The sequence below is a fragment of the Lepidochelys kempii genome, chromosome 2, assembly GCF_965140265.1.
Source record: "Lepidochelys kempii isolate rLepKem1 chromosome 2, rLepKem1.hap2, whole genome shotgun sequence".
Lineage (NCBI taxonomy): Eukaryota > Metazoa > Chordata > Testudines > Cheloniidae > Lepidochelys > Lepidochelys kempii.
The window spans coordinates 106,135,041-106,162,339 of NC_133257.1; the positions used below are offsets into that span (position 1 = coordinate 106,135,041).

At 40.0% G+C, this 27,299-nt stretch overlaps 2 protein-coding genes across 6 annotated transcripts; one reads left to right on the forward strand and one right to left on the reverse strand.

Annotated features, from left to right (window-relative positions):
• Positions 1-367: 367 nt before the first annotated feature.
• Positions 368-17,524, forward strand: C2H6orf62 (chromosome 2 C6orf62 homolog). 2 transcript variants are annotated; one of them, XM_073331859.1, is made up of 6 exons: positions 368-2,667; positions 3,672-3,761; positions 6,589-6,765; positions 7,129-7,254; positions 10,230-10,364; positions 12,199-17,524. In XM_073331859.1, exons 1-6 carry the CDS (start codon positions 2,539-2,541, stop codon positions 12,322-12,324), a joined length of 783 nt encoding a protein of 260 aa, XP_073187960.1. In that variant the 5' UTR covers positions 368-2,538; the 3' UTR covers positions 12,325-17,524. The 2 variants fall into 2 exon arrangements, with proteins under 2 accessions (XP_073187960.1, XP_073187959.1); XM_073331858.1 differs by lacking the exon at positions 3,672-3,761 and having other exon boundaries at positions 503-2,667.
• On the reverse strand, positions 13,807-27,290 carry ACOT13 (acyl-CoA thioesterase 13). Of its 4 annotated transcripts, none has more exons than XM_073331864.1 (4): positions 26,797-27,290; positions 23,504-23,665; positions 23,100-23,159; positions 22,872-22,976 (listed from the first exon to the last, which is right to left on the reverse strand). In XM_073331864.1, the coding sequence occupies exons 1-4, from the start codon at positions 26,878-26,880 to the stop codon at positions 22,959-22,961; spliced, it is 324 nt and encodes a 107-aa protein (XP_073187965.1). In that variant the 5' UTR covers positions 26,881-27,290; the 3' UTR covers positions 22,872-22,958. The 4 variants fall into 4 exon arrangements, with proteins under 4 accessions (XP_073187962.1, XP_073187961.1, XP_073187965.1 ...); XM_073331863.1 differs by having other exon boundaries at positions 23,091-23,159; XM_073331861.1 differs by lacking the exon at positions 23,100-23,159 and having other exon boundaries at positions 13,807-22,976; positions 23,481-23,665; positions 26,785-26,874.
• Positions 27,291-27,299: the final 9 nt, after the last annotated feature.

Genomic DNA, 27,299 nt, shown 5'->3' on the forward strand with positions numbered 1-27,299 from the left:
TCTCCCCGGGCGGGGGGTCACGGGGCGCGCGGCACTGCGGGGGGTGGGGCGGCTGCTAGCACCCCCCGCCCCCACAGAGGTTGAAGGCGAGGCCCCGGAGCCCCGCCCAGAGCCAAGGGCGGGGCAAGAGGCGAGCCCGAGACGTTGCCCCCCCGCAGCGGGGACACGATGGGGTGGAGCAGTGTGGGTCTGATTGAGCAACTCCATCCGGGTCCCCGAGCGGGAAGCGGTGCAATGGTTGCGGGTCACGTGGGTCGCTAGAGCCCCGTGACCTGCACTCAACTTGGGGGGGGGGGGGCTGGGTTCCTTACCGTAATGCGATGCACAACCTTCCCTTCCCCCCCCGCCTTCCCTGTCACGCGTGGGGCGCAAGCTGGCTTTTCCTCCCTGCCAAAGGCATCACTAGCTCGGCCGCCACTATGGGATCCCTGCTGGATCTTAGGCCTGCGCTGCACCCCCCCCCCCGCAGAGCTGGGAGATGGTACGTGCCAGCGGAGCGCGCCTGTGCGCAGTGAGTCCGGGCGGCGTCTAGTCTGTGACTCGGGCAGGCGCTGCCATTTTAAGTTGTTTGTTCTCGCTCTGTCCTGTCGCTGCCGGTCGCTCCGGGGCCTGAGAGGCGCCTCCGCTCTCGCCGCCGCCTGAGAGGAAACGCCTAGGCGGTGCGAGGCTTCCCCACGCACCCGCCGCCGGGACTCGACGCCATCGCCTGGTCTTCTCCGTAGGAGCCGCTAGCGCAGGGACCCGGCCTCCTCCTCCTCCTCCCTCCTCCGCTGCCGCCTCCGCCACCATTTCCCCTCCCCCGGCACCGGGGCGCTGAGCTAGACTATGGGGACCACGCTGGGGCTGAGCAGCGGCAGAGCGGGCGGCCCGGTCACCGTGTCCAGTGCAGCAGGGATGGGGGGGCTCGGCGGCTTCGTGGCTTTATCTTGACATGGCTCCTCCCCGTGCTGCTAGCAGCGCCGCCGCCTCCACTGCTCCTCCTGCGCCCGCCGGCTGCGGGTAGCGAGTGGGCCTCGGTCTCTGCCTGAGTCTTTCCGTCTCCTGCTTGGGGGGGATTTGGGGGTGTTTTGTTGAGAGGAGAGGAAAAAAATCGGTGGTTTTTCTTTAACCTAGTCCGACGACGTTATTTTGGGTTAAAACTCTTTCAGAAGCCCCAACCCCCTAGAAAAAATGGCTGGAGTGAGGCAAAAATAACCTAAAAAGGGTAATTTTTTTTGTTTGGTTTTGTTTTTTTTGGTTGTTGTTTTTTTTTTTGCAAAAAATCTGCCACCAAAATTTCAAAATAAACAGGGGAAAAATTGGTAAAAATTTGCACCTTTCCCCTCCCCACAAAAACCTGTTTTTCAAAACAACCCACCGGCCTCTCCATGTCTGTAAAGTCGCTACCATGAAGTGAGAGGGGGAACGCCAGGCCACTGAGTCGGTGCCTCGTTGCCCTAGGCACAGGCCGTCCGTCGCCGCCTTGTGTAGGGAGAGGCCCAAGGGGAAGTGAAAAGCATCGGCCATGCCTAGCCCCAGCTAAATCGGGCTCCCTGAGGAGCGCAGCAGCAGCGGCAGAGAGAGGAGGATCCCCGGGGGATCAGCAGCCCAGGGAGACTCTAGGGTGTTGGGGAATGTAGGACTCTCACCCTGAGGGGTGGGGACAGTCGGGACCGAGGGATCAAGTCGTATTTGAGTCTCTAGGCGATATACTATTGTTCCTTCACCCACACCCACCCGTCATCTATGGCCATCATGATCCCTCTTGTCCTTGGCAGCGGCAGCCTTAGGGCGATGATGTGCCTGATGATGAGCAGGATGAAGTTAGAAATGACTCCGCTGTTTTTCCTCTTTGCTCTTCTGCAAACCAGCACCATGTTGTTTGTAGTTGATGATTTTGTTGTTGGCAGGGAAATCTCGTACCTCCCGGGACGTGCACGCCTCCTCCTCTGCACTCTCTTCTCTGCTCTCCATCAAGTGTAATAATCCTTTAAAAAAAAAAAAAAGAAAAAAAGGGGGCAACATAGCAATAGTGGAAATCTCAGAATAATAATCAGCAGAGTCATGAATCTGGCTGGGGTAAAACGCAATTTGTAATTTGTTTTTTATATATATTAATTTTTTTTTTTTTGGTAAGCAAGGCACAAATAACCCCACATGGATTGGGCTTGTGCCAGTTGCTTTTTATTGTACACATAAATCGTGATAAGATTTTTTTTTCCTTTTCATTTTCACCCACTTATTCCTGTGGTTAAACTCTTCACACAAGCATATTTTCTTCAGAATTTTTAGGTTTTGTTTTTTCTTGGTACTGTTGCAAAATTGCTTCTTGTCCAATCATGGTTGGACAATTACATAGTTTGTTTCTTGACCCCTCTAATATGATAGCCTCATAAAATATTACCTGAGGTGCGTTTTTTGGGTTACATTCGCGTTTTATCTATTGAGTCGTATTAGTGGGAATAAAATGACTTGTTTCTGTTGTACTTGAGTCTTCTGAAAAAGTGCCCATAGTTTAGTGACCGTTTCCAAAGGCTTTAGTACCACCTGTGTTACAAAATGGGGGACCCAAACTCCCGGAAGAAACAAGCTCTGAACAGACTTCGTGCTCAGCTTAGAAAGAAAAAAGAATCTTTAGCTGACCAGTTTGATTTCAAGATGTATATTGCCTTTGTGTTCAAGGACAAGGTAACTTCATTTTAAAATCTTTCTTCTTTTGTTGTCTGTTACAATAGGACTTTAACTCTTTGTTTACTGTTAGCAGTTTTTTTGCAAAATGATCCAAGGTCAAAAATGAAATTTAAAATCTGTTTGTCACTATGCTGTCTTAACGTTTGCCTTTAAGTGACTTTGGCTTTCATTTGTCATGTGCTTGTAACACAGTGGTAAACTCATCCTTGAGACACATGCATCCAAATAGATTGTTTCCCAGGGTGGGAGGGAATTAAAAAGTATGGTATGTAACTTGTCTATAAAGCCTAATTTGGGGCCTGAATTAGATGCTAATGTGCTTATGAAAGTCACAGTTGTGACAGAGAGAATTGGCTGCAACAACTACTTAAGTTACTACCTTTATCAGATTAAAACAGAAGTTGATTGTGACTTCCTTTTTAAAAAACCTCTTGAAATGGTATAAACCTGCATGGATATCCGAAGCTGCTGCTGTCATTCTTGAAAACAAGTTTCTATTTGCTTGGCTGCAGTGAACAGAACTTCCAGATGTTGTCATGTTTGTCTGTACTTGGATAACTCATCTATACCTGCATTTGTATCTTCAATGTGTGTTCTAACTGTTTGGCAACTATTTTTTCACTTAGAATTAGATTAAATTAGTTTGACATACTAATGAATGATCCTAGAAATTCAAATTTAAAACGAGGATGAAACTGCAGTAGTTAAAGTTATGTGTTTACTCCAGGAATGAGGGAGGAGGCTATTCAGTATTCTGGAATGTGATGCTAAGAAATTGAGCAGACTTAAAACACTTCTTTAGGCCATGTTTATACTAGCACTTATGTCGGCAATACTTTTGGCACTCAGGGGTCTGGAAAAAACATCCCCTGAGCAACACAAGTTTTGCTGGCATAAGCACTCATGTGCACAGTGCTATGTGATGTGACGAGGGAGACTCTCTGATGGAGCTGGTTTTGTTATGTCAGCATAACAGGGCTACATGAGTGATTTTTTTACAGCAACACAGCTGTGTTGATGCTGCTTGGAAGTGTGGACATGGCCTTAGTCTGCAGTTACTTCCTGAAAGCTCCTTTCCTGAACTTCCTGAGGTAGTTTTGACAAGCCTCTAAGTCTAAATCTAACTCTAACCTCAGTTTTGTGAGAGTGATATCTATCCATGGTAAATGATATTAGGAGTATGTCTGGTGATAATGGATATGCAGGTCTCCTCTGTTCTTCCTGGACAAACTCCATAGACAATTGTAGCAATCACAGATCTGTGAAAACCAGACACTAAGGAAGTGAAAATCTAAGTAACTGAGGGAAAATTATTTTTTTGGTCAAACTGCGTTACACCTTTCTCTGCCTTTTCAATGGAGCACAAACTAAAATTGTGAACATCTACTTGAGAATGTGATAGCGTAGACCTACTGGTCTCTAGTTGCTATGTCATAGGGCAATAAAGATGACTTCTTAACTTATTCACGTGGCCATTATCATGCTAAAAGATTCCATGCTCAGTAATAAGATGGCAGCATATGCCACTCATTTAAGAGAAATGTTTAAGCAATGATAGCAATTACATTGTCTCAGTTAGGAAAAGCTTTGTCTGCTTCAAAACTAGTGATAATACCAGTGTAACTTCCTAGATGTTTTTTTGGAAGCGTTCTATGCATGCATATTTGTTCTGAAACCTTGCTTACATCCAAGTAGAGCATTCCAGATTCCATCTTGCTGTCAGTCCTGTACATGCACACCAAGACTTAGGGTGTTTGAAAGCTTAATGGGAGTAGGAAAGATTTAGAGTAGCCCAGCCTGGAGCATGCAAAAAAGGGGAAGATAAAATAATGTCTATTATGGAGACTGAGTATGTGCCATATATCTAATGAGGTGTTCAGAAGAGAAATCAAGAGCCTCAGTGAGTTATAAGAAAGTCCTACAGGCAAACAGCCTTTGTTTACAGGTGATATATGTGCAATGGAAAACTGCTTTTTGTTCCTGTAAGTGTTCTCATGAATGGGAGATGCTGAAGCAGTTCATAAGTAACTGTCAGTATGGAAACAATGCAAGAATCAGCTGTGAAAGTGAGTTAGAAAATGAAGTAACTCTTCACTGGTTGACAGTCTGTGATTGCTAGAATTAAGGCTTTTCTACACTACCACTTCAGTATAATGTGTGTCACTCGGGTGTGAATAATCCACATCCCTGAGCCAGTGAAGTTACATTATGTCAGTGGGAGAGCTTCTGCAGACATAGCTCCTGTCCCTCATGGAGGTGGAGTAATTAAGTTGACAGGAGAGCTCTGTCTGGCTTAGACTGCAGATGCACACTGTAGCGCTTCTAGTGTGGACTAGCCCTTAGAATTGTTCCAAAATTGGATCTGCCTCCCTTCTACTGATAGTGGAGCTCTTTTTGTAGAGGGGAGAGACACTTAAACTTCCATTTGATGGAAATTGACAACTTTACAGATGTGAAATGCCTTTGATTAACTTGGTTCACCAGCAGAAATCTGTATCTAGAGCTGTTGTCAAGACGACAGCTGTCAATTTTAGACAATAAAGCTCCAGTCCCATCAATGCTTGTGCATGTGTTTAACTTGAAGCATGTGTGTAAAAAACTTTTGTGGGGATTGGGGCCTGAGTCATCTGTCTAAATATTTATTCAAGTGACACCATCATAGGACCTAATCACATTAGCCATACCATCAGGGGCTCGTTCACCTGCACATCTACCAATGTGATATATGCCATCATGTGCCAGCAATGCCCCTCTGCCATGTACATTGGCCAAACAGGACAGTCTCTACACAAAAGAATAAGTGGACACAAATCTGACATCAGGCATCCTAACATTCAAAAAACAGTAGGAGAATGCTTCAGCCTTTCTGGCCACTCAGTAACAGATTTAAGGGTGGCAATTTTGCAACAAAAGCTTCAAAAACAGACTCCAAACTGCTGAGCTTGAATTAATATGAAAACTAGATACCATTAATTTGGGTTTGAATAGAGACTGGGAGTGGCTGGGTCATTACACAAAGTATCCTCACACCTTGTCAACTGTCTAAATGGGCCATCTTGATTATCAGGACAAAAGTTTTTTTTCTCCTGCTGATAATAGCTCATCTTAACTAATTAGCCTCTCACAGTTTGTATGGCAATTTCCAACATACTGTGTGTGTATATATACACACACACACACACAATCTTCTTACTATATGTTCCATTCTATGCATCCAATGAAGTGGGCTGTAGCCCACGAAAGCTTATGCTCTAATAAATTTGTTAGTCTGTAAGGTGCCACAAGTACTCCCTGTTCTTTCTGTCTAAATAGAGCTCTTTGACGTATTCTCAGTCTTGAAGAGTTTTGCAAATAACTTCTTAAGACCGAGTTATGACTCCAAGACACACTACCAGCAGGAGAGTGAGTTTGTGTGTGTATGGGGGTGGGGGGGATGTGAGAAAACCTTGATCTATGCAGGAAATAGCCCGACTTGATTATGTAAAGAGTTGTCACTTTGGATGGGCTAGCACCAGCAGGAGAGTGAATTTGTGTGGGGGGGGGTGGAGGGTGAGAAAACCTGGATTTGTGCTGGAAATGGCCCACCTGTTGATCACTTTAGATAAGCTATTACCAGCAGGGCAGTGGGGTGGGAGGAGGTATTGTTTCATGATTTCTGTGTGTATATAAAGTCTGCTGCAGTTTCCACGGTAAACATCTGATGAAGTGAGCTGTAGCTCACGAAAGCTCATGCTCAAATAAATTGGTTAGTCTCTAAGGTGCCACAAGTACTCCTTTTCTTACTACTAATGCAGTGCTTAAGCAACACTAGCACTGAGGGGGAAAACATGCAGGCTTTGAAATATTGTTGTAATCACAAACTGCTTGGAAAAAGGGTAGAACCCTAATGTGACTACTATTTTTTTATTCTTTTTTTAGAAGAAGAAGTCAGCACTTTTTGAAGTGTCTGAAGTGATACCAGTCATGACCAATAATTATGAAGAAAATATCCTGAAAGGTGTGCGGGATTCCAGCTATTCCTTGGAAAGTTCCATAGAGCTTCTACAGAAGGATATAGTACAGCTTCATGCACCCCGCTACCAGTCTATGCGCAGGGTATGACACTCAAATAATCCATGAAAAAATTTATAATAAGCCTCTTTGAGACTAGAAGTTGTAAAACTGGGGACTGTTATGTAACACTTATTTTGCAGTAGCATGTAAAAAAGCCAGCTAGTTCTCTGCTAGCTCTTGTGCAGACCGAAAATTTCTCCCAGTTCTTGTCCCAAAGCATTTGCTTTCTCAGACTAGATATAACAAGTAAATCGGATAAAATAGTGGGTTAGGATGGAAGAATGTGGAGACAAATTTAAGAATTGTGAACATTGTTACCTTATGTAAAAGTGAATTCTGTTTGCTCTTACACTGATCATGCTATAAGAGTAATTTACAAGTGAACCACTCAACTCCTTCTTACAGGATGTGATTGGATGTACTCAGGAGATGGACTTCATTCTTTGGCCTCGGAATGATATTGAGAAGATAGTCTGTCTCCTGTTTTCTCGGTGGAAGGGATCTGATGATGAGCCCTATAGGCCTGTTCAGGTATTTTGTAAATTTTAAAAAAAACCATTAACTTATTTGAAATGTTAAGATTTTAATATTTCCTGTAAAATGCCAACTTGTTCCTTAGGCTCTTTGTAGCAGTGTATAGTGAGTTCCTGCCAACTTAATGCTATTACAAACATAGCTGCTATGAGCTGTCTTGCATTAGGTGAATATGCGAGCAGCTTCAGCTCACCATAGGATATGGGAAAGGATTTTTAGTTCAAGTATTGTCACACTGCTCCTCTTTGGTCCTGAGCTTGTGCTCATTGAAGTCCAGGGTTAAGCTCCCATTGACTTCAGTGATGCAGGATCAGGCCTTTACTTAGCATAAATGTATTCTCTTTTGAACTAGAGTGATAGCGAACATGTTGTACATGTTGCTTGTGAAAGTATATTCATTTTCATAACCAATAAATTGGTGTCAGATACTAGTGATGATTACTTTATAAATGCTTGAAAATTTATTGGCTACTTCTGTTACAAAGCAGCTAAAATATTGAGTGCATACTTCTTTCTGTTACTCATTCGAATAGTAGTATTGGCAGACTTTTAGCATCTGAAAGATATTCACAAAAGTTGGAATTGCATACATTAGAAGATGCAGAAACTGGAATTAGACATCCCTGTTTTCCATACAATCCAAACCTTATTACTTCAACCTCCTTTAGATAACAATGAATGTTCCCCAACAAGTGGAGTTGTATTTAATAATGTTTGATAAATGGAAGAGGGGAATGACTAACGTTTAGATGCTATTCCTCTTTCGTTTCTTGGCTTGAAGTTAATGAGTTATGTACATGTTCCACAGCCAGCCATAGCTTATTACATTAAGATATTGAAAATATTTTATGCTTTATGCTCCTTGCTATTGCTTAACGGGCAATAAGCAATTCCAAGTGTTGTGCTGCCATCAGTGATACAAAGCTGTTCTAACAAAACGAGATAAAGTTCTTGTTAGACACTGGGTTGAAATGGCTCCTCTGTCTACATTTTTTTTTAATGTATCCTTGTTATGGTTAACACCTACAATGTCCGAGTGAGGGACTACATTATTCCTTGAGTTTACTAACTTGTTTGTCAACTTGTTTAAGTCTATAGTCAGCATCACTTCCCTTGTTTGTGTTTCATAAATAAGCTGTGTGAGAAGCAAAAGGAAAACTTGATTGTAAAGCTGCGAAGTGGAAAGGAAAGCTGGCAGAGCACCTGAAACTGCTTGTAACTCCACTTTTTATTTAAGCAGCCACCTGTCTTAATTTCAGCTACATTTGAAATATCAGAGAGCAATATTGGTGTTCCCTAACGAAAGGCAAACAAACTTCACACAAATCTCACTTCAAGCTTCGAGTCAAAGTAAAGTTAAATAAATCATTCTTTCATATAAAATCTAAATACTCTTAGATTTATAAAACAGTGATAAGGACTTTACTGTGCAGCATACATGATGGCCCCTAGTTTTCTGTAAAAATAAGTGATTTTTTTTTTGAATTCTACTAAATATTTTATCTTCTTAAAACTGAACGCACCTGCAACTAAAAGTGACTGCAGATAAAAATACTTGTGCCCTGTAGTGCTGCCTAACAGTGTGTAAATTGTCTGAAGTCTTAAAGCTTATATTTTACTTGACAAATACCGTGACATTTCAAAATGTTAGTGAGGGATGTGTCCCATGAAGACTTTGACCCAGTTTAACTTGCCCACTCACAATGAGTAGAATCATAAGTTGCTTCTTTCCCAGTTCTCTGTTGAAGGGGAGATGTTGAATATATTTCTTGACATCTTCCAGAGGTCTATAAAATTTCTCTGTTTCAGCAGAATACTCAAACACCCCATTCTTCCTCAATTGAGGGCTGGGAAAGTTGCTCAGATGTCAAATTCTCCCAAGTCACTACCCTATCAGTTTTTCACCTACAGCAAATAAAAAAAAAAACAAGGAGGGTAAGGACTTACTTAATGGGTGGGGTTTTTTTTAACACCATTGACAAGCCTTGGAAGTTGTCTGCTCTACAGTGTATAGTGCTAGTGCATGAGAACCAGAAAGTGAAGTATTGTAGACACTATTTTTCTTGTCTAAGCTGAGTAAATGCAAAAAAACCCTGGTTCTGAGAATGTAACTCTACTAAAGTAGAAGTTTTAGTAGTTCAGGGTGTAAAAAGGAATCTGTTTTGTTAAAATGTTTCTTAATCTGACAGCCTCTAAAGCAATGCTAATGTATGTATGTTTTGCATTTGCAAATAGTTCTTCCATTCTTGATGTAATTTGATGCCTTTGAAATTAGTAATTTTTATCCCTACTGCTCTTACTAGCTACACACTGTAAAAAGTCTAACTCTTAAGGTCTGGTCTAAGCAGACTTGCACCATTTTAGCTAGATGTGCATGTTGAAACTGATATAGCTAAATGGATGCAAGTTTGCTCAGACGAAGTCTAAGAGTTCAGGAGCAACACTCATCAAGCAAGATAATTACTCCATTTGGAGTTCTTACAAGGACACAGTTAATTTGAAAGTCCATTTCAAATGGCCAAGTGTGTAGTACCTAAAAATATCCTTCAGTTGCCTTGTCAATTTTTATCAATTGAACTTCAACTTTTTCAAATATTTTCTCTTCTCTCCTCCCTCCCCCTTTCACATTTGACACCCATACTACAGGAAAAACTGACAATACTCAAGTGCTGTCAGTTGTGCAAAATAAACCTAGAGCTTTTTTTTCTTCGTTATAATAATGCAGCTTGCTCATGTGCCTCTGCACTGCTTATGTCTCTGTCCAGTAGCAGAATGAAATGTACATCTCTGGTCACGTTCACCACTGTTTAAAAACCTAATGGGTAGCAGTAAAACTGATCATAGTGTTTCTTCCCCCAAGCTTAAATCTGAGCAGTACAGAGGGATCAGCTCTAACTTTTACTACTCAAATCAAAACACAGAATGTTAGTAATTTAATTTTGTTTGTAAACACTGCCTTTATTCCTGTACAGGCCAAGTTTGAATTTCATCATGGTGACTATGAAAAACAGTTTCTGCATGTTCTGAGCCGAAAGGACAAGACTGGAATTGTTATCAACAATCCTAACCAGTCAGTGTTTCTCTTCATTGACAGACAGCACTTGCAGGTAAGCTTGTCCTCTTCACACTTTTAAGGACCTGGAATATTAAATCTTATCTTATGAGAGAACACTTTATCCTTTTGTAAATACATGAAAGGAGAATAATTGTCCAAAGGTTTATAAGTGATCTAGTTGTAAGTATTTAATTATCTAAGTTTACATGAACAAAATTGCCGTGGTCTTATGCTTGCAGTTAAGTGGTGTTACAACAAACCACCATTCTGAAGACTTAAAGATGCAACAACTGGATATAAGCAAAAAATGTTGCCAAATAAGATTGATTCAGGGCTTTTGTGTTATGGAATCTATTGGAAATAACTGCTAAAACAGATTCCTTATATTTTGGAAAGTCAGAGCAATTTTGTGTAATCCTTTTTGTAGTTTCATTAAGTTACTCAACTCACAACTTACAGTTGGAATGAAGAATTATTGGAAAAACAGTTCAGAGGTTTTGTAACACTTTCATCTTCTAAACATTCTAAACATTGTCGAAGACTTAATTCTTGTACATACAAAATGATCGCTGTCAAACATCCCTCCCACTCGGGCCAGTGATCAGTCAGAGGCCTATTTGGAGCCTTGCCATGTTTCTTATATCAAACTTCAGAAAAATCTCCATTAGACAGGAGTAGTATCCTAACTGGCATCCTCTTTCAAAACATCTAACAATTTTTAAGGTGCTCAATTCCCTGTACTCCTAGAATCATAGAACTGGAAAGGAACTCAGTCGACTAGTCTACTCCCCTGCAGTCAAGACAGGACTAAGTATTATCTAGACCAGTAATTCTCAACATATGGGCCCCCTGTGGCCCAGTCATCCCATAACTGCAGCCCTTGTGACATCCTCTGGCATACAAGTAGTATATATTGTATGGATGTGGCCTACATAATATAGAACTGCATATACTGTGGTAAATAGGTTGAGAACCACTGATCTAGACCATCCCTGACAGATGTTTGTTGGACCTGCCCTTAAAACTCCAATTATGGAGATTCCACAACCTTTCTAGGCAGTTTAAAGAAGTTTTATCTAATGTAAACTCATTAATGTAAACTGAGGCAAACTCCGCAATCCTGGGGTTGAAAACAGCATCTTATTTTAATAGTTTAACTGCAACTGACAGAACAGGAAGCAAGTACAGTATCTATTTGAAACTATTGGAGGAAATTGGTGAACTCTAATTATCCAAACTGTTTCCTGGCTAGGAACCACTGCAGCTACCATCTTTAGTCTCAAAATGCCAAGTGATCTTCAGGAGATCCTGACAACCTGTAGCCATTAAAATCTTCAGGGGGAGCTCAAACAGTGTACCTTAATATTGGGGTACTGATTTGGTACTGAAGAGAATATAGCGCTGCCTCTCCATTCTGCATGCTGACCAGATTATATTCAATTTAGTTTGAGAGCTGAGATCTCAGCCTGCGATGATGTGGCTGCATACCTTCCCCATGTAGAACTGAATAACTTATTTTTGTATGAAAATATATTCTGGAGAATCTCTTCATTGTTATAGAGCTAATGTTAAATCTTCACACAAGAAGTCTAAATTGGTAGCCCCTCCTACAAAGACACTATGCTACTTGTTAAATCCCACTCATGCTTGTAAAAACTTGTTAAATAGTTCGTCATTGTCCAATATTTTGATCAGTCTACATACACAGAAGGGGATGAAGCAGAGTGGTTGTAATAATCTCATTTATTTTTAGGGAGTGTTTTAAATGGGGAAGGGTAAATATTAAACCTGTGAAAATGTAACTCTTTGTTTGACTACGTTAGGTCTGAACAAACTAAATACTTGTTTGTGTGTTGGTGTTTTTTCTCTCCCCCCTCCCCCCCCAGACTCCAAAAAACAAAGCTACTATCTTCAAGTTATGCAGCATCTGCCTGTACCTGCCACAGGAACAGCTCACCCACTGGGCGGTTGGTACCATAGAGGATCACCTCCATCCTTACATGCCAGAGTAGGGTACTGGCCAGCAAAATGGGGAAGATCACAGAATGCAGTAGTGAATTCACTTTCCTCACCACTTCATTCTTTCAGAATTTAGAAGAAAATGGACTCATGTTCAGAACACTATACATTGTGAAACTTGATCATCCTGGATTATTTTTTAATCATTTGTGTATCAGAACTTTACAATTTTTTTAAATGTTTTCTGCATGGACCTTGGGAAAGAGAGGATGCTCTGCATATTTTTGCATTGCGTCAGCATCTTACTAAAATGTGAAATGAAAGGACTGTTGTACACTGAAACAAATGTATCTGAAAGCACAAGGTGATCATTTGTGGTGGTGTTTCCATTTGTGCTGATCATGCCCCCTAACATCTAATGTTGTTAGTCATCAGTATTTGGAGGGTGAGAAGTGAATGTAACGGGTATAAAAGCCTTATAGCCTTGCTGTTAATATGATTGTATCAGAGAGCACTATCCGATTCATTCTAATGAACAGAAAAGTGGCTGTTACAATAGAAATGTAAATGTGGGGAAAGAATTCTTATAAGGAAAAAAGCATCTCATTCAGTGTAGGCATTTCTTGCCTTTTTTTAATTTTGCTGGGCCATGTTTAAGTTTACTGGCACTTTCACTTTTGGATCTTTCCCCAAGTTGCTGTATAACTGTATAAAAGAGTATTCTGTTGAGTTGGATACATTTATACAGATTGAGGCAGACCTGGAGTCTGAAGTAGTTAAAGCAGCTAAAATTAAAGTAAAATAGTAGCTGCAGAAACCATGTTGTTGGTAGAGGATTATTTTTTCTTGAGAGTTGAGACTTGTAAACTTGCTGGCGAACTGCAGGAAATACTGGTTTCTAAAACATTTCCTATTGAAAACCCATTGAGGGTTTTTGAAATAGACGTTATAAAGCAGTTGTGAACTTCACTGTAAAATAGTGTTTGGAGTGTCAAAAGTTGGTTCTGGCAGAACATTTTAAGACTGTGCAATGAAATGAAGACTACTGTATAGTTTTGATGACAAAGAAGGCTTTGCTTAAGGGTTGAGTACTTTACTGGAGTAAATCTGTATAAGCCTGCTCCCTTTGGGTAAAACTAGTGCTTACCTGTTTAAATTTGTATTTAGCTTTTGTTTGGAATTGGAAAAATTGGAAATTAAATAAATTAGGTGAAAGATGACAATGTTCATTTTATGCAAAGCTCATGAGTTTAATTACCTAGCTCATATTATTGTCTTACAATATGTCATCCACAAATATTTCAGACTTAAAGCTTGTAGAACAGTCTAAGCATAATTTCTCCAGTGAAAATTAGTGGCAAAAACAGGTTCTCAGCATCTCTGATATGGTTTTGGTAATATCAGTCTGGCATTTAAAAATATAGTGATGTGACAACATTAATAATAAACTAGATACCCAAAGCAGCTGAATTCACTTAAGGGCATGCTGGTGTGCCAGAACCACTGTGAATTCTACTGATTTCCCCCCCACCCCCCACCTTTTGTCCTGGCAAGTCCCCCAAAACAAACTGAAGGGCTGCTGAAGTGAAATTACATAATTTCAATTTATTAAGAAAATATTGCTTACTCTTTCCCCTACTTCTGTTGTTTTAGGGCCTGATCCTGAAAAATGCTGCTAGGCATGAAAACTTGAAAATTAGCATAACTGCCGGTAGTGCTGGCAGGATCAGTGTGTTTCTTTTCAGTGACCTGTAAGACTACAGCTTGGTGAAACTTCGGTTCACCTTCTAGAATATTGTCTTTAACAGTCTTGTTTGAACAGTGTAACCTACTAATGAACTGTTCAAGGTTGCTCATATGTTGTCTTGGGCAATACATCTCAGGTGGAAATTAGTGTTTCACTCTGTCCTTGATCAAACTTTAATTATAGGGTGTGGCAGTGGCCATCTCAGTTGAGATTCTGGTCACTGACAAGCAAATAAGGCAAAGGATAAGAGTTAGTGAGGGAATTGGTGTTTCTAATTATAGAATCTTTTAACAGTTGTAAAAGAAAATCAAGATACTGGTTTATGAGGACATCTACAGGTTTATCCACAGTGGCCAGATCCTTCATCTTAATTTAAAATTCTGTTACAGAAAGTAATCTGTACTCGATCATATTGCTGTTTTCTTATGGATTTGTATGGGAATCTTACAGATGTACAGGTATCAGACCTACATTATGTGGCAGAGACCTCAATTTAAACAGTAGTATACTCTTAAAACACTGCCTATTCCAAGCTATACACTATTTCTTACACACTTTGATAAATTAAATCTATTATATCACTACCAAGCTTTCAACTTCCTGAGGATGTTGAATTGACAAGTAACATAACTGTAGAAGTTTGTCAGGAAAGGAGAAAGGGAAACAGGTTTTAATAGGTGGGTTGGGATGTCATTGGAGCCTTCTGACTCCCAGGGAAGGATTAGGAGGCTGGCTTCACCCCCCCACCCCCTTCAGTATTTGAGTCTTAAATCTCTTGCTCTGGGAAGGGGATTCACCATCTTTTGTGCCCTTCCCAAGAGGAGAGGAAAGGAGAGACCTCGCATTTAGGAAGGATGTTGAATTTCTCACTGCCTCATTTTGTCAATGTATCTCCAACTATGGACAACACTGACTATTCTGGTTTTAAAGTTCCCACCCTATGAGAGCAGTTTGTCATTGAGCTATTATTTTTAGGCCATCTTTGGGGTCATATTCTGCTAGAGGTGTGTGTGTGAGCTGATGCAATCTTCACAACTCTAAAGGGTAGGGTTCATTTTATTAAATCTTTTATGAAGCATAATTGTGCTAACTTAAGTATGTGTAGCAGCTCTGCATAAACACCCAAAACATAGGCTTCTTAAAAGGTTGAGCTGTTTAGTTAACATTCTTTGACACATGTACACCTCCCTTGTATGTCCTTAAACAGTCTAATAGGAAAAAGACAGATTCTGTGAGGCTGTTCTCACTACGCACCCTGTATGTTGTAGCAGGAGTCCTACTTGATTCTTGGCAGGAGAATTCTCTTGTGGCTCTTAAGTCTGAATATAATAGGAATTGAAATCTGGGCAGGGATTTGGGTACAACAGAGCAGACTGGTTAGGAGTATCTGTGGTTGGTTCAAGTTTTCCATGTATCTTGGCAGTGGAAAAGGATGCTTGCAGAAGAGGATGCTTACCTACCAACTATGGAATATGAGTTTATGGGGCAATCACTTTATAATGCTCTTAAGCCTCAAAATGCTAAATCTGCACTCCTAACCTACTAAGTAATGTAGTTTTTTGTCCAGCTGAAGAAACCGGTAAGTAGTTACTGTGGCACACGAGCTAGCATGAGGAAATGGTTGCATTTGGGGTGGGAGGGAAGAGTGGGTCTGAGAAGGGGCTGGAGCCAGGAGCTTACTGAAGGTTGAACTAGGTTTTTACGTCTTATCCACCTACTGAATAACTGATACTACTTTATTCCTCCATTATACTTTTAAATAAAATCCATTCCCCAGATCTTTACTAGATTACACTTAAATTGATACATTAAATGATGCATCATACATCAAGCAGTTGTAACACATTTCGGTAATATAACACTTCTGTTTATTAAGCACATGCTTCCAAATGCTCAGAACAATGCTAAACTAACTGGTTTGGCTGAAATTTTACATGCTCGATCTCTGCCTCAGCTTGATTTATTGAGCAGAAACACTTTTTAAACCTGTTAACAAGGCTAATGAAAAGTTGAAAGTTTTGCTAATTTTAACTTTTCAAACAGCTCTGGTAGTTCTGTGGTGTAAAGTAACACTGAAATTAAGCAAGATGATAGTGCTGGGAAGAAGAATGTGCCATTGGCTATCCTTGTGAAAGTCCAGTCTATCTAGTTTTGGTAGTTACAAACCACAGATTTCTACTTGCATAGAGAGCTTATTGGATGCACCTTCATTTTCTGAATTCCAAAGCAATCACATAGAAATGAAATTTTCCTATAGGGTGGGGAGAGACCCAAAATGGAAATACTGGATTGGGAAGAAGATCTGGAGTTCTATTGTAGTACTACTGGCTGGTATTATGTGCACTTCACAACCATTATTACTGAGCAAGGCTTTATATGCTTACACAGTTCTCTAATATGGCGGGTACAAGTGTTTACAGTAAAGTTGCCTCAAACAACGTCCTATCCATATGCTTGAGTATGCTGTCTGCAAAAATGGGGCTATTGCTGCATATGCTACCTTAGTTAGGGAAGTGGATTGGACTGAAGTTTGGATCTAAAGGCGGAGGAGGCCTGGAATTACTTCAAGTCAAAGTTGCAGAAACTATCAGAAGCCTACATCTCAAGAAAGGGGAAAAAAATTCATAGGCAGGAGTTGTAGACCAAGCTGAATGAGCAAGCATCTCAGAGAGGTGATTAAGAAAAAGCAGAAAGCCTACAAGGAGCGGAAGATGGGAGGGATCACCAAGGAAAGCTACCTTATTGAGGTCAGAACATGTACAGATAAAGTGAGAGAGACCAAAAGCCATGTAGAGTTGGACCTTGCAAAGGGAATTAAAACCAATAGTAAAAGGTTCAATAATCATATAAATAAGAAAACAAAGAAAGAAGAAGTGGGACCTCTAAACACTGAGGATGGAGTGGAGGTTAAGGATAATCTAGGCATGGCCCAATATCTAAACAAATACTTTGCCTCAGTCTTTAATGAGGAGCTTAGGGATAATGGTAAAATGACAAATGGGAATGGGGATATGGAGGTAGATATTACCACTTCTGAGGAAGAAGCTAACCTCTTAACAGCTTAACAGGACTAAATGGGGGGGCCCAGATAATCTTTATTCATGAATATTAAAGGAACTGGCACCTGAAATTGCAAGCCCAACTAGCAAAATTTTTTAATGAATCTCCAAACTCAGGGGTTGTACCGTATGACTGGAGAATTGCTAACATAGTTCCTATTTTTAAGAAAAGGGAAAAAAAAGTGATCTGGGTAACTACAGGCCTGTTAGTTTGACATCTGTAGTATGCAAGGTTTTGGAAAAAATTTTGAAGGAGAAAGTAGTTAAGGACCTTAAGGTCAATGGTAATTGGGACAAAATACAACATGGTTTCACAAAAGGTAGTTCATGTAAAACCTACCTTCTTTGAGAAGGTAACAGATTTTTTTAGACAAAGGAAATGCAGTGGATCTAATTTACCTTGATTTCAGTAAGGTATTTGATACGGTTCCACATGGAGAATTATTAGCTAAATTGGAAAAGATGGGGATCAATATGAAAATTGAAAGGTGGATAAGGAACTGGTTAAAGGGGAGACTACACCAGGTCATACTGAAAGGTGAACTGTCAGGCTGGAAGGAGGTTACTAGTGAAGTTCCTCAGGGACTGGTTTTGGGACCAGTCTTATTTAATCTTTTTAATACTGACCATGGCACAAAAAGTGGGAATGTGTTAATAAAGTTTGTGGATGACACAAAGCTGGGAAGTATTGCTAATACAGAGAGGGATGGGGATATCATACAGGAAGATCTGGATGACCTTGAAAAACTGGAGTAATAGTAACAGGATGAAATTTAATAGTGAAAAGTGCAAGGTCATGCATTTAGGGATTAATAAGACTTTTTTGTTATAAACTGGGGGTTCATCACTTGGAAGTAACAGAGGAGGAGAAGGACCTCGGAGTATTGGTTGATCACAGGATGACTATGAGCTGCCAATGTGATATGGCTGTGAAAAAAGCTAATGCGGTCTTGGGATGCATCAGGTGAGGTATTTCCAGTAAAGATAAGGAGGTGTTAGTAGCGTTATACAAGGTACTGGTGAGACCTCATCTGGAATACTGTGTGCAGTTCTGGTCTCCCATGTTTAAGAAGGATGAATTTAAACTGGAACAGGTACAGAGAACAGGGCTACTAGGATGATCCGAGGAATGGAAAACCTGTCTTATGAAGGGAGACTCAGAGCTTGGCTTGTTTAGCCTAACCAAAAGAAGGCTGAGGGGAGATACCAAGGAGGGAGAGGAATTATTTAAGCTCAGTACCAATGTGGACACAAAAACAAATGGATATAAACTGGCCATCAGGAAGTTTAGACTTGAAATTAGATCGTTTCTAACCATCAGAGGAGTGATGTTCTGGAACAACCTTCCAAGGGGAGCAGTGGGGGCAAAACACATCTGGCTTCAAGACTAAGCTTGATAAATTTATGGAGGGGATGGTATGATGGGATAGCCTAATTTTGGCAATTAATTGACCTTTGACTATTAGCGGTAAATATGCCCAATGGCCTGTGATGGGATGGGATCTGAGTTACTTCAGAGAATTCTTTCCTGGGTGTCTGGTGAGTCTTGCCCACATGCTCAGGGATTAGCTGACTGCCAGATTTTGGGGTCAGGAAGGAATTTTCCTCCAGGGCAGATTGGCAGAGGCCCTGGGGGTTTTTTATCTTCCTCTGCAGCGTGGGGCACAGGTCACTTGCTGGAGGATTCTCTGCACCTTGAAGTCTTTAAACCACGATTTGAGGACTTCAGTAGCTCAGACCTAGGTTAGGGGTTTGTTACAGGAGTGGGTGGGTGAGATTCTGTGGCCTGCGTTGTGCAGGTCAGACTAGACTATCATAATGGTCCCTTCTGACCTTAAAGTCTGTGATTCTATATGTAACTTGTTGATTCAGTACATTACACAGGATAGTACACCAGCTAATGGAGTTACTCCTTCAGCTCAAATAGTCAAGGTCTGTGCTGTGGCTCTGAAAACCATGGTTGTGAATCTCACTGATGAACAATGCAGAGGATCATCTGAGTTCACTTGATATTTTTTCCGTTGAAGGGTCTTGTGGGAAAGAGTATATGATTATGCAATGAAAGGCAGTGTCCTAATGCATATACAAAATGGGAGTAAATTAAGATTGTGTTTAGTGTTTACTTTGAAATGTTAACATTCTTTTTTAAACTTTAACTTTTGAGGGTTTTTTATAGTTATATGTATATGGAGAAAGTCCATGTGTCTTGTGCATCAGTGTGTGTGGGAATATGTAAGGTTAACTTTTGTATGTCCACACTGTTAACCAAATGTGCAAACTGTATGGATTAACTATTTCCCTATTTTTAATGGGACCTCGACACTGGGGAGGTCCAAAAATATTATTCTCAATCTTTTGGTGTGTTTGTTATAAACCCAGATAGAGAATAACCTTTTATATTGATACACGAATTTAAACCATTCAGATCTGGCATTATTCCACTTACTGCTTTGTCATTTTTACTAACATGTGATCTGGTATTTCTATTTCATAGTTACTTGTTACTGCTATTACACTGAGGTATATATGACTAACTTGCACTCAGTTTCTGGTCTCTTTACTCAAAATGATTAGTCCCTTATTTTAAATAATCTCTGCCAATTCAATTGGGGAAACTTATTCAGAGTAGGGATATCAGAAGCTGACTCTGAGTGCAATATAAATAAATGTAAATTCTATTTTATTGAACAGGTTACATGTATAAAGTCAAACTGTCTAAAATATGACATTCACATGGTATGAATGAATAGCTGATATACAGCATCTACCCCCTAGAAAATAATTCTGAATTTTGTCACTATAATTCCTATAAACATTTATAACAGCATTATAACATAAAGGAAGAATGTAGGTAAGTGAATAAAAATGATCAGACCAAGTGAAACTATTGTGGGCTAATTAGGGGAAAGGAAGTGATGAAAACGAGAGGCTTCATAAGTACAGCCAAAGGGCTTGGATAGCAGTAATCACAAGACAAGTCAGAAAAGCATGAAGAGAACACTAGTGCGGATAAGTTTCTCCATACCTCGTTACACATGCTTCTTACTCTAGAGCATAAAACTTCTTCTGATCTGTCTGTATAATAATAGCTCTTCTTCTGTATCCACAGCCATTCACTGTTGCTAGCAATGATTTGTTTCCCTAGAGTTTTACTTCTGCTGAGACCAGAAATGAGTGTTTGAAAGTAAGTAGTCATTAGACAGAAGCCAGTCTCAGGGCAGTAGGTAATCGGCTAGCTGGGTGCATAGACACAGGGACTGTGCAGGCAATCAGAGATCCAGTTATCTAACAGCACTGACTACTCTTTTTTTCCAGTTAGGTGTTGTTTTTCCCCTAAAACTCTCAACACTCAAAACAACATTTCAGGAAACGAGAAGTGCCTTTGACAATCTGCCAGATTGTTCTAAATGGAAGTCTGTTTGCAGTGAGCACTGATTTAACTCTAAATGGCAATGCTTCACATACATTTTTAATCAAATCACTTGACACCCAAAGATGACACTTCACATACTTCTAGTAAGTCTTTCCCTAAAGAAACTAAATATTCTTTTTCAAAAGAAAATGAAAAGGCATGTGTGGCATAAAAAGCTAAATTCATACACCATAACTTTTGAAAGTAATGAGATTCTTAAAAATACTTAATGATTATCTCAGTAAGGTAGTGGAGCATAGCATTGCCTAGTCCTGAAGGTTATCACATGACAATCTTTAATTCCTGGAGACTTGGCAACCCTGGTCGTGTAAGGGTCTGGTTCTGGCCTACAGACCAAGAGCTGAGAGATTTGAATAGAGAACCTATGAAGTGCTAGCACCACCCAACATTTTTAAGCCATCTTCCTCTCCTCCACCCCATTTTCATTTATTAAACGGCATAAACTGTGAGGAATATAAACATTCAAAGATACTTTAAAAATCAGTTAACAGATTCATCTGGCCTGCTTAACAACACTTATGTCCCATTTTCTTAATTATGCAACAGGGACTAACGCAACATGAACGACTGTATTAGAGTTACAGCAAAAGTAAATGCTAATGGCATGATCCTGCAGTCATTACACAGGATGACTCCCAGTGGAGTCTAATTTCTGTTTCTAAAGCTATGCAGATGCCTTCTGAATACAGACCTGCTCATTCTCTAGTCCCTCACCAACATAAGCAGCAATGAAGAAAATGGAAGTTTTGACTGATATGAGGGCAGTGGCTAAACTATTTGCTGCAATAGTTCACCTTACTGATTAATTTTTAACCTTAGTCATAGAGTTGATTAATTTAGTCAACTTTTGCAAATAAAATATTCAGTTCATCACTTCCTCATTATTTACTCCTCTACAGCAGTAACAGTATTTGATTCCATGTGGGAAGCGCCTAGGCTTTTATTAGATGGCATGCAGACAGAGCTTGATTTGTTTCAGTGCACAGATAAGGCAATAGCCTCTTTAAGACAAAGGTATATAATTACAGAATGGCAGATTTTCTTTCAGTCCGTTAAAACAAAGTGGGTGTAATACTATTCATTAACATTGATTTTCACTAAATGGTTAATGTAGGATAGTTCTGTAAATGAAACAGATACTGGTCACTGGAAAAGCTTTTTTTTTTTAAAAATGAATTAAATGGCAAAAATAGGAAAGATTTTTTTTCCCACTTTACTGTATATAAGAAGAAAGCACTGACTGGGTCAATTTGCCTTGGCAAGAATGACAGACTTTTATATACAGAGCTTTTAAATACAGAGCTATGCCATATTTAAATACATTAATTTTTAAAAAGGAGGTAATGGTCATTTTAGAAAAAGTTAACCCCCTTGCATTTTATATTAAAGAATAAAAAAATGCCAGTGATAACTCTCTAATACAACTACTACTATTTGACCTCAAACACTTTGACGGTTTTGGCTGCCGCTAAAGTTATTTTGGAAATGTAATTTGCTTCAGAATGGTTTTGAAATTTTCAACACCTCATAACGCTCCTGATTGCATTTTGTGATGCACAATCCCACCCCTAGAGGTCATGAGCCACTGGTTGAGAAACACTGCTCTAGCACAATATAACTATACAACTTTTCACAGAGAAAATAGTTTGTTCATCCGGGCTGAATGAGCTTACTTAATGTAGTAGTATGAGAGCTTTTATTAAAGGTGTACTTCTTGAATATTTATTGAATTTTTTTAATGAGTTAGGCATTTGCCAGATATAAAGACTTATCTATGTTCTCAATGTATTACATTTCCCATTTGCAAAATATTCTTATTTCAGATTAATAATTTAAAACAGCAATACTAAACTTGTAACACCTGTTACTTTAACACTTGGTAGCATAGGACAAAAAAAAATGCAGTTTGTTAGTTGCTTTAGTTTTTGAAAGGTTATGAACTGACAGCCCTAGAGACTGGAACCATGTTTTCATGAGAGAGGTTCAGAATGGGAGCAGAAAGCTTCCCCACCCAGTCCCACCAGTGAGCCTGAACATTGACCTTCTCTTCAGGCACAAAAGAAATACATTGGTCTTCCTGTCTCTTCAGTTTTTGGTCTCTCTACCAAGACTGCAACAAGCTCAGAATTAGTGCCAATTACAATGTGAACACTTGTCCACTAGGAATGGGACTGAGACCAATTCATTTTACATAGACCTCTTAACTGCCTTCATGTCGTGGTGACTTGATACAGCTTAAATTAGAAAAAAAAAATTCAATGCTAGCATCTTAAGCACAAACTTTCCTTTTTAGATATAATTTTCTTATATTAATGCCCAAGGTGTTTTGTATGTCTGCCTTGTGCCACAAGCTTTCCCGTTGCCTTGTTTGTTACATCCACGCTGGCAAAGGCAAGACTTCTTCCTTGCTTCAAAATCTGAGCAGTGATCAATATCTCTTCCCCAGTCTTAGCAGCAGACATGTATCTTGAATGAAAAACAGAACAATTGTTTTATACAACAACATGCTACAAATCAGGGAACATTCATCCGTTTAAAATTATTTTTTGAAGGAGCTACCATAGTCAGTTTGTACTTAACCTCTTGCACCTTTTCACAGGCCTGAATCTTGCAGCTTCTCCTCAGGCAGAGTTCACACTGATATTCCCACTGAAATTCCATGCATGAGAAGATTATAGAATTTGGACTTTGTTACCTAGAAGTAACTAAGGCATTAAACCAAACATAATAAAAGAGGGAGCTTAAAGAACATTTGAGTGCCTCAAACTAGTGTCTCAACCACATGATGATATTCCCAAACAGGATCTATAATGACTTTATTAGAAGTTGTTCTTTCAGAATAGACTGCAGTTTGTCACTAAAGTGGTAGCTAGATCATGGAAAAGAAACTTAGCAGAATCCAGGCCCTGTTAGTAGAACACATCAAACATTAAGATCTAACATTTGACAGTAAGCATGTTCAATACATACGTAATGTTCATATCCACACTGACCCCAGGTATTCCTCTTTCTGTGTACAACAATGCTGCTGTTGACACTACATCTACCAGTGTGGCAGTCAAACCTCCATGCAAGGTGCCACCTCTGTTTGTGTGCTCCTCCTCTATTTTCATTTCACAAACAACCTTTCCAGGAGTTGCAGAAAGAACTGTCATCTGAACAAACAGAAAAGAGGAACAAAATTCTATTAACTCAAAATCTCAATAAGGAGAAACATACGGACAATTACGAGTCTAGTGACTGCTCTCAAAGTAAACAGACCAACTTGAAAGTAAATCTTGGTTCAGTTTTTAGACTAATGAGGGGAAGAGAAAAATAAAGGATTAAACCATTATGGTTTAAGTGTCAAGCCAGATGTTTCTATAAATCTCCAGTTGCAAATTGTTTCCCTAGGGAAATGTATACCTCCTATAAAAACAAATATGCACATTGTATGCAGTGTTGGGGTAGCCATGTCGGTTCCAGGATATTGGTGAAACAAAATGGGTGAATAATATACCGTTTTCTTTTTATTTTAACATAATCTTAATAAAATTCTTAAACCTGTTCTTTTACTGGACCAACTTCACCTAAACAAGAGCTCTGTGTAAGCTCAAAAGCTTGTCTCTCTCACTAACAGAAGCTGGTTCAATAAAAGATATTACCTCACCCATCTTGTGTCTCAAATATGGACACTGTCAGTTTATTGTAATCATCTTGAGATTTCAGTAGTTGCTTGATTCAGACTCTACTGAACTCTATTCAAAATGGAAAGTTGACTTGTCTGACTTTATACCTGGCTTAAAGCTAATAGAAAGTTACTACTAAGTGTTTGCTTTGATTTTTCCCCACATTGTTGGCTAGCACAGTTGCGTAGCCTCTTGTTGACAGAATGAAAATCAGCAATGTCTGAGTAATCCTTAAAGTGAAGCAACATCAATTTAAATAATGGAACTAAATCAGTATTTTGAAAGGAATACTTTGAAGTGTTAGCCCAACATATTCAGGGCTTCACCATGGGAAAATTTACTAGTATAATTACACTAGTATAACTCCCTGTGTTGAACTCTTATTCTGAGAATAAAAATGCCCACATGGGAAGGTATTGAATAACCATAGCAGAATAATTATGTAGGTAAATTTCCCCATGCAGACAAGCCCCAAGAGGCTAGTTAATTGATTCTAATGCATAGAAGTTGTTATTCTACAGCATTTAAAATACATTCTCTTGATTCCAGTTGGAACAACTGAAAATTTTGCATATTACAAAATGAGAACAGTGGACATAAGGTGCCCCACAAAACTGGGAAAAGTACAGTTTCTGTAACTACATTCATCCCTGCAAAATTATTTTTTAAATAAATCATTCAAAGTGACTTTAGGATGAAATGTCACAGAGGTGGAAATACTAAGTTATTTCAGTAAGAGATTCTTACTATACATTTGGAAGTAGTAATATTCTACTAAAGATGGCATATGTATGTCCTATTTTTGACGAATATATTCATAACATTATCAGTTCACTATTGATTGGTATCACTGAAACATTTAAAAAAAACCCCTACAATGGAGTTCCAAGGGTATGTCTGTATTAGAAACATTACAGTGGTGCAGGTGAACCACTGTAGAGAAGACATTTAACTACATCAACTGAAGGAGTTATTTTGTTGCTCTACTAAATCCACCTCTCCGAGAAACAGCAGTTAAGTTGACAGAAAAATTCTTCCATCAATCTAGTGCTGTCTACGCTGGGGATTAGGTCAGTTTAACGATGTCTCTCAGGGTGTGAATTTTTTACACCTCTGATCAGCATAGATAGGTCAACCTAAATTTTAGATGTAGGCCTGGCTTCAGCCACTGCTAGAAAGCCCCTAAAACAGAAAGGTATTATAGCTATTGTGAAATAACATTTTAAACAACCTCTCCTGTGTTATTGCCTAGTCTGTTAAAATATAGCACGAAGAGGAGAAGAATACTGATTATTAAAAACCCTAATCTGAACAATCCAAACCATAAGTCGCTCCTGACATTTACAAACGCGTCAGGGGACAATTTATTTTGGAAAGTCAGGGTTCAAGAAAAAGAATTTTACTTTCAGTACAAATGTCAGATAGAGGCCTAAATACAAATTCTGGATATCATGGATTCAGACAGCAGCAGTTTAAAAAGTCAGAATTCCGTCTAAACATTTCATTGCATCCCACCCCCTTTTTCTGTGTACTGGCCAATCAGGAATAGATCCTGCAAACCCTTATTCACAAAAGTAGGCCTAAATCATGCAACTCGTCCCACTGAATTCTCATGTAAGGAAGCAGTACTCATGTGAGAGCTTGCAGGATCATACTTTTTGGCCTCAATTTTGCAATTGCATCTCCTAGAATGGACAGGCCCCTACTACAATCCTATGGATTTAAACTGAGAAGATCCAACTGGGATTTTAGTTTGTAAGTCTCTCAAGACAGTGACTTTGTGCTGCATATATATAGGTTTAGAACGGTGGTTTTCAACCTTTTTTCATTAGTAAACCTCTAAAAAATTTAAAATGGAGGTACAGACCCCTTTAGAAATCTTAGGTGTAGTCTGCAGACCATGGGTTTTAAAACACTGTTCTATGGTAATGCCAACCATTCGCTGACTCCTTAGACATAGCCTATGGACCCAGAAGGGTCTATGGACTACAGGTTGAAAACCACTGACTTAGATGGATTAGATTTTTACTGATAAAATATTTCCATCCATAATAATCAAAATGTACAGACAAGTAAAGCAAGAAAAATGCGGATAGAGAATTTAGAGTATGATTTCAGGTTATTTACTTTCCATACTTTGACATGTTTTGTTGACATGTGCTTTAACTTTTTGAATCTCAACAGCTACATTAAATAATCATTGTTTAATCGCCCCCAGAATTTTCCCACAACTGTGCAAATTTAAATATAGAAAGATGCTTTAAAATAAACATTGACAGTATCCATCAAAATTATACAAAAAAAAATCGAATTCTGCCAAACCTACATATGTATATGTTTAATATCTACACACCAACTGCTGATACACTCTGGAGGATGCACTCCTCATATAACAAAAAGAAAAGGAGTATTTGAGCATAAGCTTTCATGAGCTACAGCTCCCTTCACTGGATGCAGGAAAGCTTAGGCTCAAATAAATCTGTTAGTCTCTAAGGTGCCACAAGTACCCCTCGCTTCTTTTGCGAATACAGACTAACACGGCTGCTACTCTGAAACTCCTCATAGAACAAAAGCTACGCAAGTGCCAAGCATCAATCCATTCCTACCTACAACCACACCTTACTTAACACCCGATCAAAGTTGGATGAGCTCAGCAAGACTTTCATCATCTCCCGGAAGGAGTGGATCGTGAAGGAGGTCATGGTTGAAAGGCTGGTGGCGACGTCCCTCTTCCGCAGAGAGCGCGGCGTGGGGCACCTGCTCCAGCCGGCGGGGAAGAGTCCCCCGGAACCGGGCGCACCGAGTGAGTTCTGCGGGGCTGGGAGCAGCTGCAGCAACAAGAGGCTGGGTGACCTTCAAAACACACAGCACGAGAAGGGGGCGAGGCTGGCCCCGCCCCGCCCCGCCCCGCGCGCTCTCCCTGGCCCTCTCCCGGGGCCACAGTAGCCTGGTTCCACCCCGCCTCGATTTACCACGTTCCACAGGCCGAACGTTCACGTAGGTCACGCGCGCGCGCCCCACGCGGGGCTCGCGGGACCCCCCCCGTGGGGCGGGGCTTGAGCTCGCTGCCCCCTTCACCCCTCCCCCCGCAACGCTGCCCTCGGAACGTGCGTCCGCTAGT